This window comes from Gorilla gorilla, chromosome 1, assembly GCF_029281585.2.
Source record: "Gorilla gorilla gorilla isolate KB3781 chromosome 1, NHGRI_mGorGor1-v2.1_pri, whole genome shotgun sequence".
Lineage (NCBI taxonomy): Eukaryota > Metazoa > Chordata > Mammalia > Primates > Hominidae > Gorilla > Gorilla gorilla.
The window spans coordinates 224,963,559-224,978,083 of NC_073224.2; the positions used below are offsets into that span (position 1 = coordinate 224,963,559).

The 14,525-nt window shown below is 46.8% G+C and overlaps 1 protein-coding gene across 4 annotated transcripts in view; it reads right to left on the reverse strand.

Moving 5' to 3' along the window:
* Window positions 1–4,878: 4,878 nt before the first annotated feature.
* Window positions 4,879–14,525, reverse strand: part of TMEM51 (transmembrane protein 51) — a 68,173-nt gene continuing 58,526 nt past the window's right edge. For 3 of the 4 annotated variants that reach the window (XM_055385259.2, XM_004024712.5, XM_004024714.5), the window contains 2 exons: window positions 9,913–10,449; window positions 4,879–6,026 (listed from right to left, as the gene is read on the reverse strand). In XM_055385259.2, the coding sequence (XP_055241234.1) occupies window positions 5,609–6,026; window positions 9,913–10,256 (762 nt within the window). In that variant the 5' untranslated portion in view covers window positions 10,257–10,449 and the 3' untranslated portion in view covers window positions 4,879–5,608. The remainder of the gene's footprint in view (window positions 6,027–9,912; window positions 10,450–14,525) is intronic. The other variant, XM_055385235.2, reaches the window with a different exon arrangement.

Consider the following 14,525-nt stretch of genomic DNA (forward strand, 5'->3'; position numbering starts at 1 on the left):
CCCTCCCCCTCCCTCCCATCCCCTCCGCCCTCCCCCTCCCCTCCCCTCCCCTCCCCTCTCCTCCTCCTTCCTTCCTTCCTTCCTTCCCTTTTTTTGAGACACAGTTTCACTCTGCCTTCCAGGGTGGAGTGCAGTGACACAATCTCAGCTCACTGCAACCTCCACCTCCCTGATTCAAGTGATTCTCGTGCCTCAGCCTCCCCAGTAGCTGGAATTACAGGAGTGTGCCAGCACACCTGGCTAAATTTTGCATTTTTAGTAGAGACAGGGTTTCACTATGTTGGCTAGGCTGGTCTTGAACTGCTTACCTCAAGTGATCTGCCTGCCTTGGCCTTCCAAAGTGCTGGGTTACAGGCATGAGCCACTGTGCCCGGCCCCCTTGCTTTGTATGTGCTGAGTGCAGTGGGGGCACTTTATCTGTGTTGGTCTCAGGTACTCATCACAAAATGAGGAACTTCCATTTTGCTGGTGAAGAGATCGAGGCTCAGATGGGAAGCCCTTCTCCCGCCCTCCATGCTTGCAGACATAACAAGGGCTGTCCTTCTGTAACTCCACACCGGAATATGCAGCATGATTTGTCCTAGGAGCTAAATGGTCCTTGTCAGGGTCTTTAGAATAAGAAAGAAGTCCACGAATCCTCAGAAGGGCTTTTCCTGTACTGCCTTTTAGAGCCTGTGGTTCAGTTGATCCACGCATTTCCAGCGATACAGCTGTGTCCCATTTTCAGTATCTCAGGACGCTTGTGGATTGATTTTGGCTTTGCCATCTCACGCTTGTCCATGCGGAAGTGAGTCATTTCAGGACATGTGGCTTCAAATAACAGAAGCCCACTCCAACTTGCTTAAGGAAAGATAGGCATTATTGAAAGCAGACTGGCGTGTTGTATATACCCAAAGGTCACAGTGTGTGGCCAGGCTCCCCAGCCAGGAACTACAAAGCAGCAAATCTGTCTCTTTCTGTGGAGGGCTGTTTCCTCCGTGCCCTTCTGCTTCCTCCATCTCTTCCTGCAGGACTGGCTTTCTCTGTGCATGTGGCTACCCGGCAGCTTTCAAATGTATTGCACCCAGTTCAACTAGTCAGTCCCGAATGATCACCCAAAGGTGACTGTCACCCAAGGCCACAGGACCTGCTTTGGGAAGCAGTGCCCAAGCACGAATCTTCCCCATGAAGAGCAGGCTTTAGCTTCATTGCTGTATCCTGGAGCCTAGAGCAGTACCTGGCATCTAACAGGCACTGAGTAAGCATTCGTGGAAATGGATGGGTCCAGCTGGTTCAGCTGCACTCCCCAGGCAGTGGTCTACACTGCAGTCACAGTCATGCTCCAGTCTTGTGCCTTAAGCACCTGCTCGTGGCTCCCCTTCCCCAGAACTGCAACCAGTCAGAGGAAAGGAAAAATCAAAATCGAGGTTAGGTGGAGAACCAACTCTGGGCCCAGCACTGTGGACAATGGAAAGGCCATTCTGTCCTCAAGGATTTCAGTTAAATTCAAGATCAAAGCGGGCCAGGCACAGTGGCTCACACCTGTAATTCCAGCACTTTGGGAGGCCAAGGCGGGTGGATCACTTGAGGTCAGGAGTTCAAGACCAGCCTGACCAACATGGTGAGACGCCATCTCTACTAAGAATACAAAATTAGCCAGGTGTGGTAGCACATGCCTGTAAGCCCAGCTAATTGGGAGGCTGAGGCAGGAGAATCGCTTGGGAGGCTGAGGCAGGAAGTGGAGGTTGCAGTGAGCCAAGATTGCGCCATTGCACTCCAGCCTGGGCAATAAGAGTGAAACTCTGTCTCAAAAAAGAAAATAAAGAGAAGATCAAAGCTAAAGAAGGAAATTGACTGGGGGACAATTTCTCTCAGTACAGTTGGGCTTGGTCCAACTGTACAATTTCTCTCAGTACCTTGGTCCAAAGACCAAGGACCAGAAAGTCACCAGGAGGCAGCGGTCTCTGAGGCTCATTTTTCATGTCTCCATATTTGAGCAGTTAACTCCATTCTCTCTCTGCAGAGTGGCTTCTCCTGCCTCACGTGTCTGTGACCCACCCTGATGGCCCCCAAACAGTCACCTAACCCCTGAGACCGCATCACGCAGAACTGACCTCTCCATCCCAAGCCGGGCTCCTGGGAAAGACTTGCCTAGCCAAACTCAGCTTCTGATTGGTTCTCCCTGGGTAACCCGGATACATACCTCAGATCCAAATCAGCTGTGACCTGAAAGCATGGACGTCACATGATCCCAACAAGCTGCTGAGATCTGTCCTTTTGAGTAGGGTGGGAGTGCTGAGTGGGACTTCAACAAACTGGAATTCATTCAGATTTCTTCTTGCTGCTCTTTCATAGCCCTGGGGCCATGTGGGTTGCTACTTGCATTTCCCCCATGTTTGTGCACTTATGTTTACTTTAGGGACAAAAACATGACTGGGAGGAAAGAAAAGAACTAGAGTCTTCTGGTTCTTGCCTTCTTAGCTTCTCCCTTTTTTTTCCCCCCTTGACTTCCCTCCCCTCCCCTCCCCTCCCTTCCTTTTTCTTCTCCTCCCTTCCCCTTCCTTCCTTCCTTTCCTTCCTTTCCTTCTTCCCTTCCCTCCCTTCTCCCTTCCCTTCCTTTCCTTCTCTCCCTCCCTTCCTTCCCCCTTCTATTTATCTTCCTTCCTCCTTTCTATCCTTCTTCCTTTTTCTTCCTTTCTTCTTTTCTTTTCTAGTCCAAAGATAAAGAGAGAGTCCTGAGGATGATAATGATAGCTCTGAACCAATAAACAAACAGGGCAAATGTGCTTTGGGGAATTTTGAGTGAAGGTGGCCTCCTGCTTTGACAGGTGGTTTTAACTCAGTACTGCAGAGAACTTCCTTGCCTCGAGGCACTATTTAGGACTCCAAACCTGTGGTTAAGGTTTCCAGCTAACATTCTTTCTGCCTTCATTTTAGAAAGAGGTGAGCCTATGCTTTATATTGTGTATACCGCATATCCATTATAATCCTCTGAATAATATGAATAGTTTTCTACTTGATCATTTCCACACATACAAGCAGGGGTCCTAAATGCTATTTCAGTTGCACTCCTCTCTGTGGGAAGAGTCATGAAGTGTTGAGGCCAAGGGGGGGCTGATCTCTAGTGAGTTGAAGATCGAGCTCTGTATCGGTTTCCTATGAACTCTGTAACAAATTATTACAAACTTGGTGACCAATAACAACAGAGACTTGTTCTCTCACAGTTCTGGAGGGCAGAAGCCCGAAATCATATTAACTGGCCTGAAATCAAGTCCCCAGCAGGGGACTGCATCCTTCAGGGGCTCTAGGGGAGAGTCCATCCCTTGCTTCTTCCTGATTCCAGTGTCTGCCGGCCTTCCTGGACTTGTAGATTCATCACTCCCATGTCTGCCTCTGGGATCACATTGCCTCCTCCTCTTCTGTATATACTCTCCCCCTCTTTTGCTTGTGAGGACATTTGTGGTTGGCATTAAGGGCCCACCTGGCAAACCCAGGACAATCCCATCATCTTCAATCCTTAATCACATCTGCAAAAACTTTACCATACAAGGTAATATTCACTGGTTGCAGGGATTAGGGTCTGATACCTTTGGGGACCACCAATCAGCCCACCTAAGCCTCACAACTCCTTCTTCCCCGTGGAGGGTCTAGACTAGGGAGACACCCCAAAATATGTCTACCAGAAGCCAGATTGAGAGCTCTTCCAGAAAGTCATTTCTCAACTCATCTGGGTCCTTACTCTTCTCTTCTATTTTCCTCCCATTTATCCTCTGGTTTGGAAGAAGCACAGAAAGTAACAGGAAAGCAAGCCCAGCCCAGAGACATGAGACACAAAGAGCCATGGGTTGGCTCAGGAGTGGGCTGGGGAACGGACCAGGACTCTGGGTGTCTGTCCCATGCCACAAAGCTAATCCCAACATCTCCCCTTTTAATAATGCCTTGCATAAGGAAAGTGAAAGTTTCGAACTTTAGTCACTGCTGCCAATCTTGAGATAAGAAGGTGACTCGGTGCCTGTCATCCCTTCCCTGTCCACCAGAGCTTGTTAGGAAAACATCTGGGCCTGGGAATTACTCTTCCAACCAGGTTGACACAGACTCCTCAGCAGGCTGGCTCCATACCCACCAATAGCAGGAAGGCTTCCTTTGGACTTGGGTCTGTTTTCCCAGACACTCACTCCACGGTCAAGATCCTGACCCCAGAGGTCTCCATTCCCCTCCTATGTCCCCTCTTCGAGAGCGTGCGATCCCCTGGGCATTTCTTATTCATTGCACTGCTTTTCTGGGCTGCACAGACTCACTTTCCCCCTCCAGGGGGACATGCTCACCCACCCCCCACAGTTACATAGCCTGTCAGTTCTCGGGGCAGAGGACAAGCTGCACTGAGCTCCCTCCTGGGCCAGTTCTCAGCAGAGGGAGATAGGAAGGATGCCTAGACAGGTAGAAAGCTGCTGTTCAAACAACCAGAACTTTCTTTTGGGTGCATGGGTTGACAGGGACAACCTCTGAACTTGAGAAGTGCAAGTCTTCATTCAAAGTCTGGAAAAGCTCTTTACACTGAGCTGTATGGGAGGTGTGTAAAAACTCAGGCGTTGGAGCCAGGCAACCTGGGGGGTGTGTAAGAACTCAGGCCTTGGAGCCAGGCAACCTGGGCTCAAACCCCAGCTCTACTGCTGACTAGCAGTGTGACACAGGGCACTTACATTAACCTAAAGCCTCTGTGAGCTGACCACAGAATGGCATTATTACCAGACTTGGGTCCAGACAAAATGGGGTGATGTGTGAAATGCTTAGCACAACACTGGGCATAAGTATTCAGTACGTATTAGCTATTATTATTGCCATTTTCCCCTAAGAAAGTCAGTATTGGAAGAGCTGCTAAAGTAACTCAGCACCCAAATGTACTACATATAAAATATTTTATTACAAAAAGCTCCATTGCATGGCATTTCAAAAAGAACATTTCCTACAGTTTTCTTTCTTTTTTCTTTTTTTTTTTTTTTTTGCTGTTACACAGAAGAGACTAGTTAAGTGTATCATTTAAGACTATTATGCATCATATGCCTAAGTTCATCAGGCCTTAAGCCCTCAAAGAACAACAGCATCAGGGGCTCTGTGAGAGCCGCCACCTGAGCCTCACCGCTTAGTTCATAAAACAGTCCTGTGTCCTTTCTACAAAGCCAGGTCGTGTTTTCTACCCACAGTTCAGGACTCCAGCGTAGACAGCAAACACAAAACTTGTTTCCTTTTTGAAACAAAACAGTCTTAGTAGAAGCAAAACAAACAACCACAATCTAAACCAGCCGCGAGGAAACCTTTCCTAGCTGGAAAGGAGAATGTGTCGCCAGCGATTCGGAGTGAAGAGGATGGGAAGATGCCTGTGCCACACCCTTGAATGTGGTCCACAGATTCACCAGCTCCAAGGCAGCATCTCTTTCCAAAGCACCTGCAGCAGGAGGCTGTGTGGGGCAACAAAGTCACTCCTGATACACAGAATCCCCCCACCGCCATCCAAATGGCTCCATGCACAGCTGGCCCCTCCGCTTCTCAACCGTGGCTCATGTGGCTTTGTTAGAGTCTTGGGGGTGAAAGGTGTGAGAGACAGGAGGGAGCGTGGCTCAAGTGGGGCCATTCAGTCAGGCGGCCGGGTGTCGGGGGTCTTCTCTTGGACTTCATCATACTGCGGTGGAGGAGTCAAAGGCTCTATCGAGGGAGGAGGGACGTTTTTGTCTGGGAGGTTGATCCTAAAGTCTTTGAGGTGAAGCTTTTCAGATTTAATCCTTCGAACTTTCAGCGGTTTCAGTCGTTTGGCCAACTTAGAGTTCTGCCTGTCAGGGGGGTTCCCAGGGCTGGCCTCCACGTCAGCCCTGGTGGATGTGGGGGTGGTCTCGTCGAGCCCCGTCAGTGACTCATAGGATGGGAGAGAGATGCTCAACCTCGGGTTCTGCTCCTCTCCCCTTGCTTCTGAGTAGTTTGTGTTCATCACTTCCTCGTAGCTGGGAACATAGTACCTTGAGGCAGCCTCCTCATCCTCCTCTTCTTCCTCCTGGCTGCAAGACACACAGACAGGAAGAGTGTTAGCCTGTGCTCAAGTCATTCAAAATCCCAAAGAGATGGGCTCCAAAGAGTCCACACACAGCAGCCTTGTAAATAACAAATGGGTCTTAGAGGCAATAAAAGTGAACACTTCAAGTGTTTACTATGAGCTGGGCTCCCTTCTAAGTATTTTAGCAAATATGAACCAATTTCAGATTCCTGACAACACTATGAGTTAAGTACTAGTCATGCAGGACAGGTGAGTCCCCCAAACTGGGGCTTAGCCTGGGAGGGTTCTTGGCTTCATCAGGGAAGGAATTCAAGGGTGAGCCAGTGGTGTTAGACCACAATTCTTTATTGAAGGGCACTGCTTCTTGTGGAGCAGGGCTAACTCATAGGCAGTACACCCTGAGTTGGCCACATAGGCGCTCTTGGAAATTGTATTTATACCCACTTTTAGTCACATGCAAATTAAGGGGTGGGTTAATGCAAATTGAGGGGCAAGCTATTTAAGACTTCCTAGGAAAGGTAACTTCTGGGTCATTACCATGGAAAGGGATGGTAACTGCCAGGTCGTTGTCATGGCAATTGTAAACTGTCATGGCACTGGTGAGAGTGTCCCATGCTGATGAGCAATGAGGGCAGCCAGGGATCACCCTCGTTCCCGTTTGCTGGCTTTGGCTAGTGTTTTTTTAAACCTTATCTCATCTGGACCACATCCTGTTTTGGTCAGCAGGGTTATGATCCGAAAACAAGTCCTGCCTGTTTTCTATCTCACTATTATTATAATACCCAATTTATAGACGGACTGAGATACATCAAGATTAAGTGACTTGGTCAGACCTTCGGGAAATGGGAGGGCAGGAAGTGAACACTGTACTCTCAACTACTCCACCATGTTATCTGGGTGTTAAACCTCCTTTGCCTTTAAGCCTTTCCCACTTAGCGACATGCTGGGTGAGCTATTCCAATGCTCAGCTGGGTCCTTTGGTCAAAGGCAACACAGAAATGTACAAAGTTGCTACCAACTTTCAGTAGAGAAAGAATATCTGAAATATAACATTTATGTGTGTCTCAAATTATTCTGTAATTTTATCTTCCAAGTTTATCCCAAGACTCAAAAAGATCAGGTCCTCTCAGCCGTATTCCCATTTGACTGTTGAAAGAGAAAACCAAAAAGTCAGGAGATTTTCTACACATTTGTCGGAATTAACGCCAATAGCCACTTTCCAGGACTCTATACTTGAACCTGTGGGGTGATCATGGCCAACATCAGAAACCTCAAAGTCTGCCTTGGTTTTCCTCCCACCCTCCTTTAGGAATGAACTCAAATGTGCTCACAGCTAGGGTGGGGAATGATGAGTGATTGATATTTGTTCTTTTCTATATTTCTCAAGTTTTCTAGAATAAGCATGTGTGATGGTTAATTTTAGGTGTCAACCTGACTGGCCACAGTTGCCCAGATTAAACACTGTGAGAGTGAGGGTGTTTCTGGAAGATACTAGCATTCAGCTCGGTGGGCTCTGTAAGGCAGATTCCCCTCCTCAGTGTGGTGGCACCATCCAACCCATGGAGGCCCTAGATCAAAAGTCAGAGCAAGCAGGAATTTGACTCATTTCTCCCTGCCTCACTGCTTGAGCTGGGACATCTCATTTCATCTTCTCCTGCTCTCAGACTAGGATCTATACCCTCACCTCTCCTCGTTCTCAATCAGGCCTTCAAACTCAGAATGAATTATACCCCTTGCTTTCCTGGGTCTGCAGCTTACAGATGGAAAATTGTGGGACTTTTTGGCTTCCATAATCCCAGGAACTAATTCCTCATAATAAATCTCCATTTAAAAAAATATATATCCCCCTGGTTCTGTGTCTCTGGAGAACCCTGACCAATACAGCATATATTATTCTTTGCTATCAGAAAATGAGTTTAATTTGGAAATTGTATTTGTACCCACTTACACCCACTTTCAATTATGTGCAAAAGTAAGAAGTGGGTTAATGTAAATTGAAGGGCAAGCTATTTAGAACATTCTAGGAAAGGGATGGTAACTTCCAGGTCATTACCATGGAAAGGGGTGGTAACTGGTAACACTGGAGGGCAGAAATCCCTTCAATATAACAAGATTTTTTTTTCTTTTGGTGTATACCCACAAGTGGCATTGCTGAATCATTTGGCAGCTCGATTTTGAGTTTTTTGAAGAACCTCTAAACTTCTCCATAGTGGTTGCACTAATTTACATTCCCACCATTAGTGTACCAAGGGTTCCCTTTAATCCATATTAAATTAAGAACAATTCCCTTCCCATTATAAAGATAAGGAATGCTTGTAGAAAATTCAAACAACACAGAAACAGCTAATGAAGAAAAGAAAAACATCCCGAATCCTTCTACCTGGAGACAAACCACTGTAACATTCTGGTGTATACCTTTCCTACCCCTCTCCAATCCCACAGCCACAACATTTGGTGGGACCATAACCTGACCAAAGATGCTGTATTATATCTTCCTTTTCTCATTGTTGTGGATATGGTCCCACATGAACAAATATAGATCAACAGTGGCTGCATAGAACTCCATTGAATAGGTACGTCATTTAACTCAGTAGGTGGTTTTTTAGGTTGTTTCCAAGTTTTTGTTATCCTAAACAATGATCTGATAAATATACTGGTACAAACTCCTTTGCACCTGTGGGACTGTCTCCCAGGGATAAACTCTTATAAATAGGATCAATACGCACATCTTCAGTACTGCCCCTTATGGTGAAACTCTTAAGAAAGTTTCTATCAGTCAACATTTCATCAGCAATCCATCTTCCCTACAACTCTCCAACAGTAGGGGCTGTCTATCTTGATCAATATGATAGGCAAAAAAAAAGAAAAGACATCTTTTTGCTTGCATTTCATGACTAATGAAGTTGAACATCTATTGGTTGAACATCTATGGAATATTCATAACCTTTGTCTGTTTCCTATTGGTATATTCATCTTACATATTCATTTCTAAGAGCTCTTTTTATAATAGGGCTATCAACTATTATCATATGTTCCCCAATGTATCACTTATCTTTTAAATTTGTTGGTGGCATTTTTGCTCAAATGGAAAATTGCTTCCCAGCCATTTCAAATTAAAGCATACACACAGCATGCTGGGGTGAAGGGACAAGCAAATATGCTGGCCACCCCAGGCCCTGTTCAGTGACCCTGGGCGAGTCAAAATGCTGGTTCACTTAAGAGTAATGGCCTCCAGCTCCATCCAAGTTGCTGCAAAAGACAGTTTTTTGTTTTTGTATTTTTTTTTTTTTGAGACAGAGTCTCACTCTGTCACCCAGGCTGGAGTGCAGTGGCGCTATCTCAGCTCACTCACTGCAATCTCCACTCCCCCGGGTTCAAGCGATTCTCATGCCTCAGCCTCCCGAGTAGCTGGGACTATAGGCATGTGCCACCATGCCCAGCTAATTTTTGTATTCTTAGTAGAGACAGGGTTTCACCATGTTGGCCAGGCTGGTCTCAAACTCCTGACCTCAAGTGATCCACCCGCCTCGGCCTCCCAAAGTTCTGGGATTACAGGAGTGAGCCACTGCACCTGGCCCAAAAGACAGTATTTTGTTCCTTTTTACGGCTGAATAGTATTCCATGGTGTAAAAATCTATTGTAATAAAATTTTTAAAAAATCTTGGTTTACCTGTAATCCATTTGTACCATGCTATTTGGGAAGCTCTGGTAGAAAAGTCTAAAGTTATTTGTAAAATGATAAACTGTTTTGACAGAGGCTTCATGGGCGAACATGGGACAATAAAGCCTGTAGATGACAGTCTTTTCACCACAGAAAGGTGTGAACATGTGTGTGCATGCGTGCGTGCCCATCCCCGATCCGGGGAGGGAAGGGGACAGTCAGGCCTCACCTGTCTTCCTCCTGGGCGTGAGGCCCAGCGCCTGTCGGGTGCTGGACATGGGCCAGGTCCTCGCCCTGCCGCTGCTTCCTCTTGTCCCTGATACTCAGGCAGATGGAAAGCAGCAGCAGCATCACCCCGGCCCCGACCAGCACATAGGCCACAGAGAAGGTCTTGCTCTTGAGGATGCCGCCACCCACCTCGGTCTTGTTGCTGCCCTGAGCTGTTGGCTTCTCGGCCGCGCTGAAGCCGGGTACCAGGTTCCACATGGCCATGATCACCCCAAGGACCAGCATCCCCAGGCCGATGGCGGTCAGCGCATAGTGCGAGCCGTTGGCCTTGGACTGGGCCATCATGTCAGTGGGAGGAGGGCGAGGCCCAGTTCCAAGAAAGAAAATAAATATATACAAAGCAGCAGTCACAACAAAAACCCCTTAAATGCGCTCCACAAAATCTCTCGCCCCACACTAGAAAATATCAGCTGAACTCCTGCGGGATGGTTCCGAGCAATCGCGAGGCCTCCCGTGTGGATGGCTGCGGCGGAAGGGCCTGGAAGGAAAGCAGAAAGAGCAGAGAGGACGATCAGTTCCGATTCCAGACGCTTTGTGAATGTGGCGGCTCTGCTCTTGAAGGAGTTAAGCAGCAGCACCGAGCACGCCGGCTCCGGCTGGGCCTCGCCTTTGATGCATTCCAGATGTCTTACGTGCCCAGGCTCCTTGTGCAAGGCTGCGAGAAGGGAGGCCGGTCTGCCCAGCCCGCTACTCCCTGAAAAGGAAAAGCCAGACCTTTCCCTGCTGGAGGCCAGAAAGGTCGGAGCTCAGGTCATTAAAACATTGTGTGGAATTTAATGAAGTGCAGTAAAATCGCAGCTCTTGCTGGAGGCTGCTAGGAGAGTGAGCGATGGGATGAATGGGCCACAATCGATGGTTGTAACAGACTCACCTGGGGGACAGAGCCTCAGCCAATGGTATGACCAGGCCAAACAGCCTACTGTCATCTGTTCACCACCCTCAATGGCTCCCTATTTCCTGCAGGAGAAAATCCAGCTTCTTAGAATGATGCTGCTCATGGTGGCCTTAGCCTGGCTCCTGCCTCTCCTGCTGCATGTCTCAGCCTGCCTTTCTTTGCACTACCCACCCCCAACCACCCTCCAGAACATTTCTCTGGTCACCCATAGCTCAGATGCCCCTTTCATGTGCTCCCCAAATCCTCCAGCAACCACCATGGTGAGTCTCTCTCTTCCCATGACCACATCGTCATCATCTCTAAGCCTGGCACACAGCAGGGACTCAAAAAATGTTTGCAGAGTTCACGCCTGTAATCCTAGCACTTGGGGAGGCTGAGGTGGATGGATCACGAGGTCAAGAGATCAAGACCATCCTGGCCAACATGGTAAAACCCCGTCTCTACTAAAAATACAAAAAAAAAAAAAGTCTGGATGCTGTGGCACGTGCCAGTAATCCCAACTATTTGGGAGGCTGAGGCAGGAGAATTGCTTGAACCTGGGAGGTGGAGGTTGCAGTGAGCCGAGATTGTGCCACTGCACTCCAGCCTGGGTGACAGAGCAAGACTCCGTCTCAAAAAAAAAAAAGAAAGAAAAAAGTTTGCAGAGTCAATGTGGGATGAAATGAATGGAGGCCACATGAAGTCACCCAGCAAGACAAGCTTCTCTGAAACCACATCGAGCTCTCCCTTTGTTAAAGGGGACACAGGCCTGCACATTCTTCCTCTCAGCTCCTGTGCCCAGCTGGACAAAATAAACCTTCTTTCCACAAAGCAGCTCAGAGACCCTGCGCTAAAGGGAGCAGCCAGCGGTCCTGGGATTCCACAGCATTTGTTGGTTGAGAGCGAGCCAGAGAAGCAGTCACTTAAGGCTTTAGTTTAGAACATTTTCAAGGACTAAGGAGGAGGAGCAAGCAATGCCCCTCGCTAAACCTCTCCCCCATACGTTATTCCTGTGACAGGAACTTTTGCAGAACAGTAAAATTTACAAGATGTTTAGCTGGGCAAGGACCTGTTTTCAACTCTGCATTCTTTCCAGTCTCTCCGAAAGGATGACTGACCAGGCTGCTTGAAATCTGATGCTGCGAAGATATTTTCTTGTGAAACCATGAGTTTATCTGAAATTGGCCACTTTGTTAAAAGAGACTCTAAAAATATTTGGAACAACATCCTTTACCAGCTTGAAGTCTGTTCCTTCTTTTTTTCACTCAACAAATATTTCTTGTGCATCTCACTACCTCCTAAGCAGTGTGTTAGGCACTGGAGAAACAGCACTGAGCAAGTTAAGGATTAGTAGAGCTTCTAGGCCAGCAGGAAAATGATCTATAGGGAATACCAATAAAGTAAGAAGGAAGTACAGGAACTGTGGGATTAGACAGCAGGGTGTCCTAGCTCAGGGCTGTGGGACATACAGAAAGTCTATGTGGGAGAGGATTCCCACTGGCCTAATTGGGCCTGAACCCTGAATGCACAGCACGGTATGTGTGCACGTGCGTGAACGCACTGGCTCTGCTCTTGAAGGAGTTAAGAAGAAGCACCAAGGCACACTGGGGCATGAACATGTGTGCATATATGTTTATGCACACGTGAGCACATGTGCATGCGTGCGAGCACCTATGTACATATGCATGCATATGTATGGAATATGAACAGGTAGGATGGGCATGTGTGTGGCGTGCAGGGCGTTGAACAGGGATCCCACTGCAGACAGCTGCGGTAGGACCAGATGGGACCGTACACAAGGATATTTATTTCTTACAGTATCACTCATGGCTGGCAAAAGGAAGGATGGGGGCTCTGGCAGCCTTAGGAATGCACCGGTTCTACCAAATGGATCTGGGACAAGGTCAGACTCGGAGGGTGGAGAAGTACACAGCCAGGGGGTTGTGCTGGAAGCAGGAGTGATGAAAATACCACGTTCTGAGCACATGCTAAGTGCCTGACAGGCAGGCCTTGTACGTGGGACGCTGAGAGTGTGGTTAGCAGACTAGTGATTTGAGCCGCTTTAACCTCCTCACTGCCTGCCCTCATTCGTTCTCCATTCCAGCTTTGCCTTATGCTGCACGAGAGAAAGACAGGCTCCAGATGTGAGTCATGGGCAGAGATAAAAATGTCGGGATTAATACATTCTTTTTGTCTGATAAACTGTCAATGATTAAAAACAGGTGATAATACTCACGTGTGGGGAAAGGTGTTGGGATGGCAATTTCATGGCATTTTTTTAGATGGCAAGTTTTGGCATTTATAGAACAAAAGTTTCAAAAATGTTTATACCCTTTGGCTCTATAATTCCAACTTCTAAGAATTATGTACAGAGATATCATCACAGCTTTATAGTGGTGAGAAGCTAGAAATTACTTCAATAGCCAATAATCCAGATCAGGGTAATAAATTATGGTTCACGCAGTTAACGAAATTATGGTCTCAAAGCAGCTAATATATTTTTAAATCAAACAACAAGGTTGAAACAACAGTATGTTCAACGTGATTCTAATTTTTAAAAAATTCTCCATACACAGATGAATATATGGGAAAAAGCCTGGATGATTGTACTTACATTGAAATGAAAGAGACAGTGTATTTTTATATATACACACGTATGTAAAAATCCCGGGGGGGGGGGGGTCACCTTTCAGACTTGTACCAGTGATTGCTTCTGGGGACGAAGGAAACTCGGAAAGTGTACCCTTTACTTTCTATTTCTCTCTTTTGAATTTTCACAGTCTGATTGTATTGCTGCAAGGTAGCATAGCTGAGTGGTTAAGAGTGAGCTTGGGACCCAGGCTTCCTGGGCTCAGATCCTCACTCTATTCCTTCACAGCTGTGTGACCTCGGGCAAGTTACTTAACCTCTCTGTGCTTCAGTCTCCACAGCTGTAAAAGGGAGACAAAAACTCTCTAGTACCTACCTCATAGGGGAGTTATGATAAATAAATAATATACATAAAGCACCAAGAACAGTATGTGACCAGCACAACAGTAAGTTCTTAAACAGACAAAAAAAATTGGTATTTAATGTTAATTAGAGCTTGTATTCTCAATGGGGTAAAATCACCCACAAGGGGCAAAAATTGTTTCTTGGGGACGGGGTGAAAAAAATCTTGGATATTACAATGGTTTGTGGCCCTCCACAGGGCCACAGAATATAAATAGATACACAGGGCATCCTTGGCATTAAATTTTCAAGTATTCCAAAAAGAATGTCTAAAAAGACTTCTCAGGGAGGGCAAGGTGGCAGAAAAGGTTGAGAAACACTGTTGAATGTATCATACTAAGTTTCACAACACTCAGATTATATATTATGATGTTTATAGTTATTTTCTGTGTGTGATGGGATTAACCATGATTTTCATTTTCTTTTTCTTACTGGGAGAATAAGAATTAGAAAACAGAAATATCTATGTGTTGCTTTCATAAAATAGTTTTGGTTTTTTGGGTTCATGGCAGGGTTATGTGTGCAACGGTGGCGTAAATTTGTTCTTCAAGTTCAGCCCTCTCTTTGGGGACTGTGATCTTGATGGGTCTATGGGGTCTGTAGAAACCCAGCTCCCAGCGGGGCATCTGGTCAGCTGTTTGTCCTGTTCCTGGCTTGTTGACCCTGGACAGCACCCGAGCTATATTTAG